General features: G+C 35.1%; 1 protein-coding gene across 6 annotated transcripts; it reads left to right on the top strand.

Annotated features, from left to right (window-relative positions):
• Positions 1-510: 510 nt before the first annotated feature.
• Positions 511-13971, top strand: LOC111011989 (ubinuclein-1). Of its 6 annotated transcripts, none has more exons than XM_088122429.1 (14): positions 511-1105; positions 1849-1935; positions 2127-2213; positions 2348-2424; positions 3720-4326; positions 6608-6707; positions 6807-6916; positions 7368-7451; positions 8035-8160; positions 12029-12166; positions 12256-12303; positions 12787-12881; positions 12995-13045; positions 13166-13305. In XM_088122429.1, exons 1-13 carry the CDS (start codon positions 836-838, stop codon positions 13032-13034), a joined length of 1869 nt encoding a protein of 622 aa, XP_087978555.1. In that variant the 5' UTR covers positions 511-835; the 3' UTR covers positions 13035-13045; positions 13166-13305. The 6 variants fall into 6 exon arrangements, with proteins under 6 accessions (XP_087978555.1, XP_087978554.1, XP_087978552.1 ...); XM_088122426.1 differs by having other exon boundaries at positions 513-1105; positions 12780-12881; positions 13166-13971; XM_022285994.2 differs by having other exon boundaries at positions 514-1105; positions 3723-4326; positions 12780-12881; positions 13166-13971.
• Positions 13972-15041: the final 1070 nt, after the last annotated feature.

The following is a 15041-nucleotide window of genomic DNA, read 5'->3' as shown; positions in this document are numbered from 1 at the left end:
ACGACTTTATAAGTGAGGCGACACATGAATAATCGAACTACACATTAGAATGATATAAATCTCAAATTCGAAATGTTCAAGGTGGTTCACTTAAAGAAATAATACTTGATAGATACCCACACTAGCAACACACATCTAATTCATATATTCAAGAGCTTGCTTAATAAAAACTACACGTCTAAGCATATTTAGCGTGAAACAATGTAGATTGAGTGGAATCTTACGAACGTGTCACGACAAGCAAACAAATACGATACTTTAATTCATTCCTAAGGCAATTTTAAAAATTAAAACCAATACGTTATATTACATAGATATAAAGGAAAATGTTAGGGTTATTAAAGTGTCTAATATAAGCTACCAATATTGCTCAAATATTGAATCTCAATTATCGAAAAATTTAAATAATTCGCACTATATTATAAAAGTAGCTTATAATAAGATAGAATATACAATGTTTGTACATGTGTATATATTAAAAAAAAAAAAATTCCCTAAGCTCTGTTCTAAGTGGATTTCATATTTCAAACAAAAAATGCGCAACTCTGAACTCGGGTGCGGACCTAACCAGCCAAATACCCGTCCGTCGCCTTCCCTCCTCCTCCTATAGTCCCACACCTTCTCTGAGAACGAACCAGAAAGAGAGAGCGAGACATTTACAAGACTGAGTTCGATGTGCAGTTAGCAAACGCCAGCGTCTAAATTCTCTTCCGCCTCTCAATTTCTCTCTCTTTCGATTTAATTCATCTACGGAAGGGTTATGTCCCTCCATTTGTGCTTTCCCAGCGGTCCGATTCTTTAATTTCTGATTGAGCAACCCTAAATTCGTCGAACCATGGAAGAGGAAAAAATTAGCGGCGGCGGCGGCGGCAGTGGCGTTGGAGGCCGCACTGGGAATGGTGGTTCCGGTGATTCGTCGAGAGCTTCTTCTTCGTTTGTGAAATCGGGGGACCGGCAAATGTTCACAGTGGAGCTACGACCTGGAGAGACTACCATAGTTTCATGGAAGAAGCTTGTCAAAGACGCCAACAAGGTTAATGGACTCAACACTGTGCCCGAACCTCCAGCCAACCCCAACCCCGTTGTTGAGTGTCGCATTGATCCGGTGAGAACTTTATTTTCCAACTGAATGTAATAGGTGTATAATGCGTCTTATTTATCGCTCAAGTGTAATTGGAATATACCAGAGCCCGTTTTAGCTATGGCATTGGAATCATTTATCACTTCAGCTCGAGAGTTCACTTCTTGCAATTTTGTTAGGGGAAAGGGCAAAGGGTCGAGTTTAAGTAACTAAATAACCTGGGGTACGATCCTTCAAGCAAGGTTCTTGAAGTGGTCGACAGTACTTCTTTAATACTTTGGATGGGCGGTGCCTTAGAATTGTAGCGAGTCTATTTTTTTGTATGAAAATTGAAAAAACGTAGAACTTCAATTTTGGTCTATGTACATCAAGCCTTTTGATGCAGTCACCAGAACGTGTTAACGATCTAAGCCTGATGCAAAGAGCCTTGAACAATTCTAAAAGAAGAGATGCTCATTTGCTAGCTAGTATTTTTCAGTTGGCTTCATGGTTACCCTACTGATAATTGGCATGACAATGTCTATGGACATTTTAAGAATTTGTGTATATTTCTGAACATTTTTAAGTTTTGCGTATATTTATTAATATCTCTTCTCATGTAATTCCATTATATTTTTCAAGTTATGTTTCTTATGTTGTGTCTCTGTCCATATTCGTTCTTTTTAGATGTTCAACCATATATTTAGGATTTAGGGTTTGGTCTTTAAAATAACTGAGGAGACAATGATCTTAAATCACAAAGCACTTGCCTTGTTCTTTGCCTCCAGGGACAACCGATTGAAGATGAAGTGAAAGATGCAACAGCACCAAATCGTTTTAATGCAGTTATTGAGAAGATTGAACGATTATACATGGTATTGTTGTTTCCTTCTTAAGGTTATCAGCGTTAGTTTTTCAATTAGTAGTTTTCTTTGAACAAGAAACCAAATTTTCATTTTCAATTAGTATTTTTTATATACACCTTTTGCATTTCAGTAATCAAAGAAACACTGGATAGTTCAAATTCATGGTTACTAATACTAACTTGACAATTAATCTCCCGTAGGGTAAGGATAGTAGCGACGATGAAGATATAATTCCGGATGATGATCGGTATGATACAGAAGACTCATTCATTGATGATACCGAGTTGGTTGGTTTCTTTCTGTTGCTCGTGTGGTCTTGTTTGTCATTTCTGCAATGTAAATTACAATTTCATTTTTTTCCTGAGAATGTGACAATAATATTTTTATGTGTGATGATTATTGTTGATGACTTGTTCTGCAGGATGAATATTTTGAAGTTGATGATTTGGCAATAAAACATGATGGATTTTTTGTTAATAGGGGGAAGTTGGAGCGCATGTAAGTTTCTGACCTTGTTGACCTTTTTCCTTATTAGCAGTTTTATCATTTGTCAGAAATCATGTTAGTTAACTTTAATTTTTTGAATTATTTATTGATTTAGTGGTCGATAATGCATTCCACCATTGTTTTCTGCTGTTGGTGAAATTGAATTTTATAGCTGCCCAAAATTATGAGTCCTGTCATGCTTTTATTTTGGAATAATGTTATTTGTGGACTTTGTATGTGTTGGTTTTGTCAATCTTATGTTTGGAACTTCTTATTTTTGGTATGCTATAGGTGGCTAATATCGTGTGATAGTGGAGGAAAGCATAATGATAGTATGTTTAAGTTTGATAGGTTATTTTCCTTGCAAGTTGCCTAATTTCAAGCTTAACTATAGGGGTACCACTCTCTTTTCCTTGCAGCAAAGCTCATTTTGGGGTCAGTGCCTTGAAAAGTAAAGGTCCATATTTGGTTTACTCAAAATAAAGTGCGAAGAATAAATCCCTTCCTTTACATTTCTTGTCAATCTACCATAACTGTAAAAAATTTTCTGGCCTTTGAAAGCTACCTGGGAGAAGTACGAATAGATTATAGTGTTCTCAGGTTTTCACCTTGAGGAAAATTAACTTGATGGACAGATGTAACAACTCGAAGGGTGCCAGATGGATCACCTATTACGTTTACTTTTTTTTTTGAATAAGATACGAACTTTTCATTGAATATTAAAAGGAACAAAAATTGTTCAAAGATACAAACTTCCAAATGAGTGAGTAAGTTCGCTGAGTCCAGGTGTGGAAGCCTGGTTAGTCAGTCAAGCCCAATTGATCAACTGGAGTAGATGATGTGGTTGACATGGCGTTAGATACTAAACCTACCTATATGTTGATAATCCTATAGTTAGTTAGGAGGAATTTGTGTATGTGGGAACCAGGGGCTCAGGACTTTTGGAGGATAGGTGGCCGCTGACTGTTGTGCAGTAGTTTGTTAGGAGAGGCATTGAGAATTTTAGTCAGGAATGAGCTAAGCTTAGAGAGGGCCCCTTTTAACAAATATATGTGCCTCATTGTTTTGTTATTTTCACCATTTCTAACGAGTAACATTTTAAAAATTTTCAATCTTTTAATTCTCTATTTTCACTTTGTGGGTGTGTGTGGTTTCAGTGTTCTGCTTACAAGAAGAATTTGATTTTATGCTTGGAACATAGGATGTTAGAATTTCTGTTTTTAGTGTTTTTTTTTGGAATTTTATATTCTCATTTTTTACTTATTCTAGTTTCCATGCTCATTTTTACTTCTTGTATCCATGGAAAGAAGTGAACCGTCTGGACAGCCTAATCAACAGTTGAAGAAAAGACGCAGAAAAGATTTAGAGAAAGGTCATTCTGAAAATCATGATGGTCGCTCATCAAATAAGCACACAAAAGTAGGAAAGATAGCTACGGGAAAGACAGCACTCATGGTTGCAAAGAGTTTTTCTAATCTGTCACAAAACATGGCTATCACACATGAACATCGTGAAGATGAAAAATTGCAGAATCAATTGAACATGCCTGGACATGGTTCCAAAAAAAAAATTGGTGACACGAAAATGACATTGGACCCTTCTACATCAATTAAAGTTTATAATGGCGATACCTCTACTTCTGTAGCAGAAGCGAAGGACCTTGATCCATCAAAGCCTGGTATTGTCCCATCCAAGAACCTTGCCAGCAAATCAAAAGAGTCATGTGGACCATCTGATTCCTTACAACAGAACCTACTTGAGAAAAGTGCCCATGCACCCTTCAAACCCCAACCTGGGAGGCCATTGAATAGCGTGGAAGAGGTAGATTCCTCAACTCAGTTGAAAGAGAAACACGGCATTCGTGAATTGCCAGACATTAATTTGCCAGAGGGCAAGTATTCCATGCAAACAGCAGTAAGTTTTCTTAAGCAATTTAAATGACGAACAAGTACTGATTCATCATTGTTTATGAAAATGAATCAACTTTCTTTACTAGTCTATGGCAAACTTTATTTTTGAATTGTTCATCAGTTGAACCTCTAAAGTTGAGATGGGTGTTTGTGATTTGTGCCACCCAAACTTGTTAGTTAAATGTATAAGTTTTATTGAGAAGGTTCATGTTTTTCCTTCTTTTAATAGAAATGGAATTTGTTTCCCTCCCTTTATTAATAGGAATAAGATTTGTGGTTGAATGGATGAAAATTTTCTTCAGCTTTTACTCAATTAAGGGTTGGTTTGTTATATAATCATTTCTACACAAATATAAGCAAGACATGTTTATTTACTGAAGAGAAAAGGAAAAGGCTATGGGGTGCTTTTGGAAGCTGGTTAGTATTGAATGGGTTGGTTACCTGTGATTTGATCAATTGATGATTCTCGAGATATATGTTAATTCTCTGTTTTATTAGTTGAAAATGAGCTTGCTAGCACGTACCTTTTAGTATGGGTTTTGTTTCTTTTTTTAGTACAACAAATGTGGGGTGGGAAATTGAACCTTTGACCTCAAGGAAGGTAATTAGTGTCTTATCCATTAAACTATGCTCGGTCGGTGGATTTTGCATAATTTATTAATTGTTATTGGTACATTTTAAAATAAAATAAAATTCTAATTTCCTAACTCTCATTAAATTTTCTTTAGATCTTGAACTCAATTATTTTGATATTGCCTATATTTTTTATTAAATATCTAAATTATTTCTTATTGTTAACTTGTATAATATAATTTTGATGTTTCATTGTATCTTTGGAATTTTTGTATTTCTTATAAAATATACTGGACATGAGAATTTGATTTTGAACTATTACTTTGCAGACATATTTTAGTATGGTTTTTATTATTTTTTAATTTATTGATCTATTATTTTTATTATTTACTTTTTCTAATGTCTACCTTTTTTAGAATTATGTTGATCTTTGCTACATTAATCATTATTACCAAATTTATGCTCCAACTTGGTAGCTAAGAACTAGTTTTTACGTTTAATCAAAATGAAACTGAATTGGAACAACTAAAAGTTTTACTAAATAAAAATTGAAAATTCAATAATGAAAGAAAATTTTTGACCAGGCTTAGTAATTGTTGGCTCTGTAAGATAAAAAGTAATTAATATTTTTTTTAGTATAGCAAGAAGTGTTAGATTTTAATAACATTGTTTAATGAATAATTTCATAAATCCAACTACTTAATCCAGTTTTATTTGATCATGACATTTAGCTATCGATTCAAACTTCAATGCTAATTTTCTTTTTGCTATAATACTTGGATATAACTTTGTTTGCTTCTTAGTTTAGGTGAAAGGAATGATAAAAGGAGAATAGAGTGTGCTGCATATGTGAATCAAATGGCGTTTATTGGTGGTAGATGTTGCAAATGAGGTAGTCAATGGGAGGAGAAGAATAACGAGAAGATGTTGGACTTTCATTAGACTGGAACATGCCTTGATTAATTGATTGAGATTTTATTTTATCAGTTTTGAAAATAGAAGGATTTGGCTTCAAATTGTACTTGAAGGAAATGTGCTAAGTGGTATGCCATGGGGAAAGGTTAGCTTATTATAAGGCTTCAGAGTGGGGAAGACAACATGCATTGAACCCACTTATAGTTCGTGGATACATACTTTTTTGTGCTGATGGTCCCACTAAGATTAAGAACTCTTTTCAGTCTTGGAGACATTCTAGATAGTGTGAGTTGGGATTCAATTGTGACGAGTCAATCTTCTGCGGTTCAACTTGAATTCTGAGGCAATGAAAAATTTGGTAGGAAAACTGTAGTGTTATATTGGAAGTTGTCTGTCAACTATTTAGGTAGTGGTAATACTCCAAATATTGATTTTTGGAAGGAATGAATCTTTAATGGAGGATTTGGTATCCTCTACTTTTCACTCTTATGTGGTTACAAAATGAATCTACTGCCATTTGTCTCCCTCTTTGTCTGTGTACCTGTTAGGGCTGAGGGGTTCAATGCATAAACTTCTGAATTTTTTCAAATTTTATCAATGGCCTTTTCTTTTGTAATTTTATTTTTCTTTATTGCAGGATATTTTCATCCTTGTCTTGTTATGTCTCTTATTTATATCATTCGGTTTTCTATTAAAAAACTTTTATTTATTTTTATCATGTCTTGGTATTTCTATTTTGGAAATTTTGTTTATTTATCATCTCTATCATAGATTCAACTTTTGGTGTAACCATGCAGAAAACACCATATGTGCACAAAAAGGATGGTTCTAGTGTTAGGCCAAAGAGTTCCCTGCTGGAAAAAGCTATAAGAGAGTTAGAAAAGATGGTTGCGGAATGTAAGCTTCCTTTTCTTTTTCAATACCTAGTTTTTACTTCACCGGTGGTGCCTTCTTTGCAACCTATCTAATTATTCTCTTAATATAAAAATATTGCAGCTAGGCCACCCCTTACGGAAAATCCAGAGGCTGACAATTCATCTCAGGCTGTCAAAAGGAGATTGCCAAGAGAAATCAAACTCAAGCTTGCTAAAGTTGCCAGATTAGCGGTATGATGCTGTTATTGTTGGTTAATGTACATGTTATTCTGACTTATGGCGTGGAATTGAATAGGACTGCTGCCAGGGATGTAAAAGAATTTTATTTTTCAGCTTGACTTTGGTCTCCCTTTAAGAACAAAGTGAAAACTATTGTGATAATGAGGAAACAGAGAAACGTGAGAATTTGTTTTTATCAATAGGAGAAGTGCGTTGGGAAACGTGGAATTTAGTTTTTGTTCAAGGTTTATAGTTTGTTAGCATCTTCCAAGTTCCAACAATCTTTGTAGCTATCTTCTTTGTTTTCAACTTGTGGCCTTTTGTTCCTGACTTACATTGTACTTCTTCTTAGCAAAAATCATGAACAAATGTGTTGAATGAAGTGCTTATGATCAACCATATGAAATTTCTTTCTTCTATATTTAGAAAACTGAAAGGGTTCTAACTTTTTTGTATTTATCAGGCGAGCCATGGAAAATTATCAAAAGGGTTGATTAACCGACTTATGAGCATTCTTGGTCACTTGATACAACTGCGAACTCTAAAGGTATTGCTTTCTATTATATAATATAAGAATATAGCGCTTGGAATCTCTTTTCCTCTTGTAATTCTACAATTTTAGTTTTACATTTACGTCAAAGCCATGCACATGGAGGAGTTTAGTAGTATAAACTCGGACATTTTGTTATCCCGTTACTCTTTCTTTCGAGAGTTTATTGTTGGGTTTAGAGAATTGGGTTCTGAACTTTTTATGTAATCACAAAGGTACCAGGATAATAGTCAATTTCACTTCAAAACCTTTGCTTTGCCAGATAACAATTTGTAAGATTAATTTTTATATTATTTAACATAAATGAATGGGATGAGTTGCATCTGTAAGTTTTGACTCCCTGAATAGGATGAGTTGCTTGTATTTTGTTATATGAAGAGTTTATGGAATTTGCGTTGTGCAACAGCTTTGTAGTTTAACCTCTGATATTTATAAACTTGGTTTAAAAGAAATATGTTTTATCCATTTTTCTTTTTCTTATTCCGTGGAAACTATCCTATCATATTGTTCACCTTGATTCTATATAATTTTCCTGCTTATTGATATGTTTCATATTTGTACATGCAATGTCCTACTATAGAGAAATTTAAAAGTCATGATCAACATGGGTATCTCAGTGAAGCAGGAGAAGGATGATAGGTTTCAACAGATAAAGAAAGAAGTCGTCGAGATGATTAAAATCCGGCCTTTATCCATGGAGTCTAAGGTATTATATTTTGAATCCTTCTTTACTACTCTTTCCTATGTCTACCACACCCAACACATTGCTTTACTACAAAGATGCTCCTTTGGCAGGCTGAATGCTCAAGTTTAAGCGGTTTACCATACATTCTCTCTCTCTCTTTTAACCGCATGTATTTTACTTCTACACGTAAATCTTTTTGATAAGAAACAAGCTTTTCACCAAAGGAATAAGAAAAGTACAAAAGGGTGATGCCATTCACCCCAACAACCAAGGAGATTGTAGAAAGGCTGTTCAATTGGTCACAATATAGACATGACTAATCTATTTTTTTTTTTTAAATAACTTCATCTTTGAACTTGGTGTTATTTTAGTTGAAGTGTATATTGATTTAAGGGAAGAAAATAATTACGAATTTAAGGCTCTAACTAGACATATGAAAGAAAATAAAATCCCAAGGGGACTCAAAATTCCTTTTTCTCATCATGGAAAATTCTTCCTTTTCTTTCCATCCAAATATCCTACTCGTAGAAAGTTTCAAAATGAAGTTAGTCCAAGATCACTTCAAGATTACTTTTACAAAATGAAGTTGCTCGTTTAAGGATTGGAATGTTAGCCAGCATTTTTTTAGACCAAACAGCATCACCATTTATTCATAGTGTCCATCATGCATTCAAAAAGTAGCCTAATGGGTGTTCTCTGATTTTATATATATTTGATGAAAACTTGATTTTAAATCAATGTTGGAAAAGTTTGTTTCTGGTTAAAAAAAAAAGAAAAAAAGAAAAAATCAATGTTGGAAAATACGTTGGTACCATTTAACTCATCAAATAGTTCCGTCACCGTTAAATTGGAAAATTATATGGGGTAGTTTTGAGGTTTAGAGAATGATAATTGGCATAAAACCTTTGGTTGCTGTTATTTTTCTTGACCAATAATACAGGACTGGAGTAAGGGCAGGTCTTGGTCTGATCCCTCTTGTTGCCAATATATCCCTGACCAAGCATTTGATCCCCCTATTTTTGATTTGTGAGCAATCATGAGATCGAATATGTACAGCCGTTGTACTTGAGTTTAAAGTTATAGCATGATCCTGATCTGATTATGGTTGGAGGAATGCTTGCAAGGGTTAGGAACGCATGGGTGAATTGTTGTAAAACCTGTTGATAATCTCCTCCGTTCTTAACTTAAATTTTTCCTACCATTGCAACTTACTTTAGCTCAGATCACATTGATTTCTGTCTAGATTCCATGGCCCTCCTTCCATAAATTGTTCGTCTTGGATGTCAAGGAAACTAAACCTGAGATTTGGATTACCTTGGGGGTCCCTTTTTTTTAATGACCCTGAATCAATAGCTCTTTACCTTTTTACCCCTATAATTGTGGACAGTTATGCCCGCCGAAGGCGTGGTCCAGGAAACATGAAAGATTTTGGTATTAAGCACACCCAAAAATTTCAACACAAGATGTCTATTGTGGTAGGCCCATGGCCTCCTCTCCAATTTTAAACATTATTTTCAGCTTGCCTTGGTTGACTCTCTTTGAGAATATATTGACACTTCATAGTGGCAGTGATAAGAATTCTTCCATGATTGATTGTTCTTGTAGGGTCAGGACCACTGTTTGACACATCTCCCACCCCTTTCACTAACATCCCATTTCCTATTATCACCTCGTACTATGAGGTCTTGGTGGTTGACAATTTTCAATTCTTGCACGATCTCTTCTCTACAGAGGTGATGTTATGCAATCATCTTGATCTTGCCATTATTACGAATCATATCCAGAAGCCACTACGAATGCCTCAAGAATCTATATGCCCTCTACAAAGCCGTTTGACTGCTTGAGCACCATCAATTACCACCTTAGCAATAATTTGTAAAGAGAAGTCACAAGGCCAATAGGCCTAAACTCATTCACCTTGTTGCTTTTCAGCTTCTTAGGAATACTGCAAATGTAAGTCTCATTTGTGTGTTTGTTAATAATCCATTTTTTCGTAAAAATCTTAGAACACCTCTACTAAATCACCTCTCAAGATGTTCCATGATCTTTTAAAAAATTCGTTTGTCATACCATCCGGACCCAACGACGTCATATTTCCAAGGCTACTTGCTGCCTCTAAACCGGCTTTACACTGGTAATTCAAAGGTTTCCAATCAATAACATCTAAAGTATACCTCTTACCTTCTGGTTCAGCATATAAGTATTTTTCATCACATGAAAAACATAAACCTTTATCTTGCTGAGCTTGTAGTTTGCTTTTCATTAAACTTCCATATACTTGATCTTGTTGACTAATTGCAATTTTCTCTGTTGCTCTGGATACCTGCTATAAGTTCCACATATGGATTATATATAATATTTTGGACATAGATTGCCCTCACACCTAGGGTTGTGGAATGAAGGTAGACTTGTTGGACCTTTAAGGCTAACTTATTATCCTCGATTTGGCTTGAATTCTCCTAGAGCCGTTTTGACATTCCTTCTAACTTCTTATCCTTGATTTGGTTTAAAATTCTCCTACAACCGTTCTGAAATTCCTTCTAATGGTGCTGCTAATAATTCAAATTGGTTCTGATATCCTTCACTGTTATACCTGGACGCTTAGCTTAAAACCTCTCACACTCTTTCATCCTACGAAGGTCTAAATCTATCCAACAAGTGTCATTGCAACACGATCAACTCCTCAAGGGCCTTCTCCCTCTCTCACTATGAAACCATGAATAAGCTTCCCACTTCCAAATGTACTGCTACCAGTTCAATCATCTCTTCCTCCAACAGTTTATTCACTTCAAAATACCACTCTGCTTCAAACAATCAGGTCATCAGGCTCCTTCCCATTGAAGATTGGTATTTCTAGACTCCTCACTGACTATTCTTTTCTTCGTCCCCACTGCCTCTGGGTTCCCATTTAAGTTGCTCTCACTGAGGATTGCACCTCGTACTCCTGCCTTGGAGCAGTGTTTCCCACTAACTCTGCTGCCACATTTCTTTCATCCTTTTGTTATGTTTTCCATATTCTTTTCTTGCTCTTGCATCTCCCCTTTCATCTGCCTCAACCCTACATCCATGGCACTACGAACACCTGAACAATCTCTCCTGTGCTTTAGACATATTTTCCTCCATAGTGTTAATTTGCTCCATTTTCCTACTATCTGGCATTTTCTGAAGTTCTCGCCACTCTCTGGGCTATAGCTGCTTAAGATTCAAAGTATTATTTTATCAAGCAGTAGGATAACAATACAAAGGAGGATTCGAGAGCTTCTCTCTCTCAAACCTGAACCAAAAACTTCTTATATATCACTTAAGTTCCTTCCTAAGCTTAAACCCTTGCTCCTCTTGGTAGTGCTATATGGCTCCACACTTCCCCTTCCCTCATTTATTGCTTCCACATTCCTGTTTGTAGTCCCCATACCATCCTTCTAGTGCAGATAGGTAAGGAGAGGCCTATCAAATTTCTTAGTTGGTTTCATTCTTCAAGTTTAAGGGCCGTTGGGGAATTAAGTTTAAAATCTGTCGTTTTAGAAGTTTAGTGAGAACATGTTTGATTTGCCTTTTTGGAAGCTCTTTTCACCTGTTTTCTTTAATTTATTATTATTATTATTTTTTTTTTTGCAGAAATTTATTTTCTAATAATAAGTAAAGCTTTCCATTGAAAATCAGTCCGTGAATAGTAATTTCAAGTCTAACCTTAACAAACTTCAACTAAATACGTTTTCAAAATTTTTTTTGTGGAATAAGCCATTGCTCATAATCATATTAAACTAATTTATATAGGTTAGGGGTTTCTTCCGTACAATCTAAATATTTAATTTTTATTTTTAGTTGGTTTCTTTGGGGCTTGAAGAGGTTTTCAAGAGCATTGTTGATAAGAGTATCAAATATCTTTCAGGCATTCGAACAACAAGCTGGAGCACCTCAAAATCTCCGTGAACTTGTTTCTGAAGAAAAAGGAGTCCCTAAAAAAAAGTTTGTTATGGATCCTTCATTGGAGGACAAGATTTGTGATCTCTACGATCTGTTTGTTGATGTACTGCTTCATGTTCTCAGTGAACCTTCATTTTTTTTTTCTTTTGATTATCTTTAAACTTTCTCATCTCTGTTTCTTAACGATTCTAGGGACTGGATGAGGATGCTGGTCCACAAATTAGAAAGCTGTACGCAGAGGTAGTTGTTCTCTCATTTATTTTTTGATTTCTCAATCGGCTATTAGTTGTATCTGGTTGCTGCCACCTCCATTATAGGGAGAGAGTATGATGATGTTAGCAAGTGGTCTCATAACATATCATAAAAGCAGTCAGTTTTTGTTTTTTCATGGATACCTAGTAGTCTGTTTGTTTGTTTTTCATGGATACCTAGTAGTCTGTAATTTAAGTTCAATGGGATGGTTTCTTATCTGGAAAAAGATTTTTTCAATTAAATATGGTTTCTTTATTACAGTTCACGTGCACTTTGTGTATTAGTTGCCAGTCTTTGTTATCAGTCGTGTAGTTTCTCTCTGGTTTTTTCTGAAGTCTCTTTCTCCCAATTTAAACTAGGTGAAAATCTTGTCATGTTAGTTCTACCTCCTCTTATCAATATCTTAGTTTCTAAACTTGTGCAATCTTTAATTTGTGTCATGGGCTATCGTCCCATCTTTCCAGCTTGCAGAATTGTGGCCAAATGGGTTCATGGATAATCATGGAATCAAACGTGCAATATGTAGGGCAAAAGAGAGACGTAGAGCGTTGCACGGTAGACATAAGGTATGTTACTCTCCCTCTCTCTTTCATTCCCTAATTAAGCTATCATCAGCCTATCAGGAATTTCCGCTGAGGTTCTACTCTGATATAGAACTGAGACCCTTGCCTCTTGTTAGGAATGTAAACTTCAGCAACCAAACTCTTCTATTTCGTTGACAGAATTAAATGTATACTCATCCCCCTGAGTCGATTTTTTATTTATTAGATTAAGTTCATCGTGTTACATTCTGGATTTATATTGGCTGTTCCTTATACTGTTGTCTTTTCGCATTCCCATTCTTTGGTAGGATCAAGAGAAAGTCAAGAGGAAAAAGATGTTACCACCAAGAGTAGATGATACAGTTAGAACTGAGATTGGTTCAGTAGCTCAGCCACAGTACGCCAGGGAGCGATTAGCCTCTGAATCAGGTGTACAACCAGTCCCAGCAGCCAAGCCAGTGTCTATTTCGGCAGCTAACATGGCCCAGCTACCATGTCCTTCCACGAGTATTGGAAACGTAGACAGGCTAAAATCCGAGAAGTTGAAGGGAAGCTCAAGCGGTTCCCTCGAAGACATGAGAATGGTGGACGGTGCATTAACGAAGAAAAAGACGAAGAGGAAGGCAGAGCTGGAGTTGGACGAAACTCATAATCGTCCCGAGAAGGCGCCCATCCAACATGGAGATGAAAAACACAAGCCCATCAACAAGCCAACTGCCAGTCTTCCTCCAAAGGCAAACATTCAATCAGCTGCTCCTCCAAGTCTGGAACAGTCAAGCTAACATGATATTACTTCCCATGCGTCTAATCTACACCATAATAATGTTCTGTCACACATCACCACCCTCACTGCATCCCACAAAATTTTCTCCCCCTCTCCTCCCTCATTTCTCTCATTCTCGGGTTTCATTTATCGACCCGAAAAAGCCAGGAAAAAAGAAGCCATTTTTGTAATTACATGTTCGTGCATGGGGCTTTCTGGATTAGAAATGTATCTTAAAGTAGGGAGAGCTCAAGTAGCAATTTTATTTGGAAAGTAGTCAATTTGAAGGCCTCTTTCTTTTTTTTTTTCCAACTCTTATGGTTCTAATTATTTGTTTTTCCTCTATGCTAATTTTCTGTTAGTTTTATGAGAGAATTTGAGCTCTTCAGATTTAGAGCTTGAAACTCACACTTCGATGATTGCAGGACGATCATCGATAAAAGTTTTCGACATTGGTAATTTTAAGGTTTGATCAATTAATCTACATCAATAAAATTTCGTGACTTTTTCTGCTGAAGGTGAATAATTTGATCGTTGAACTTAAATTGTCTGACCAAAATGCATGATTTAGATTGTTAAAGCCAATCCTTTTACAATTATGCAAAAAGAATAATGAAAATTATAATACTTTTAGCAATAATGTATTATCAATGTTTTATACTACAAAAAAGAAAAAAAACCATGTCCCATAAGCTTTGAACTATTAAGCTAACTCAACGTAGCGAAATTAGTTAAAGAATATAAAATGACTTTTTGCAAGGTCAGAATTTAAAATCTCTACCTCTACATTATAGATTAACTAAAAAATTAGATTAAAATATTATTTTTGTTCTTCTCTAATATTGTTTTAAAGTTTTATCTATCAACTCTACGACTTTTGTTAAGTTCTTGAGTTGACCTCTACTTTCTCAGGAAAAAAAAAAGAATCGACCTCTGTTTGTAGGATGTTTCTTTTTTAATATAAAAAGGGGTGATATTTATTGTTCTGCCACTATAGTAAAAAATGTTAGGAAATTTCAAATAAATTTTTTTTCAAACTTAAAAAAAAACTATTTCACATAGATTTTTGTAATACATTAGCCTATGAGAGTAGAGATTCAAACTTACGACTTTTTTATCGGGAATAGAAATTCAAATTGGCAACTATTTCAGACCTTATCTTTTCTCAATTGCTCAATTGCATATTAGTGAGGTATGATATGTCTCTATTATCATCTCTATCTTATAAACAATAACTAAGGTAGGCAGTTGTCGATAATAAAATAAATAATGCTATTATTAGTTAAGTTTTAGATTTAAATATTATTTTTGTCCAATACTTTTAAAAGTTACATTTTGGTCCCTCTACTTTTGAACCGACTATTTTAGTTCCTTTATTTTTTTATGTCATTTTATTTATTATAATTATAGCATGACAATAT

This window comes from Momordica charantia, assembly GCF_013281855.1.
Source record: "Momordica charantia cultivar OHB3-1 chromosome 4 unlocalized genomic scaffold, Mcharantia_2.0 BLBB01000004.1, whole genome shotgun sequence".
Lineage (NCBI taxonomy): Eukaryota > Viridiplantae > Streptophyta > Magnoliopsida > Cucurbitales > Cucurbitaceae > Momordica > Momordica charantia.
The sequence above is the reverse complement of the archived record's forward strand: the minus strand, read 5'-3'. Positions and strand labels throughout refer to the sequence as shown.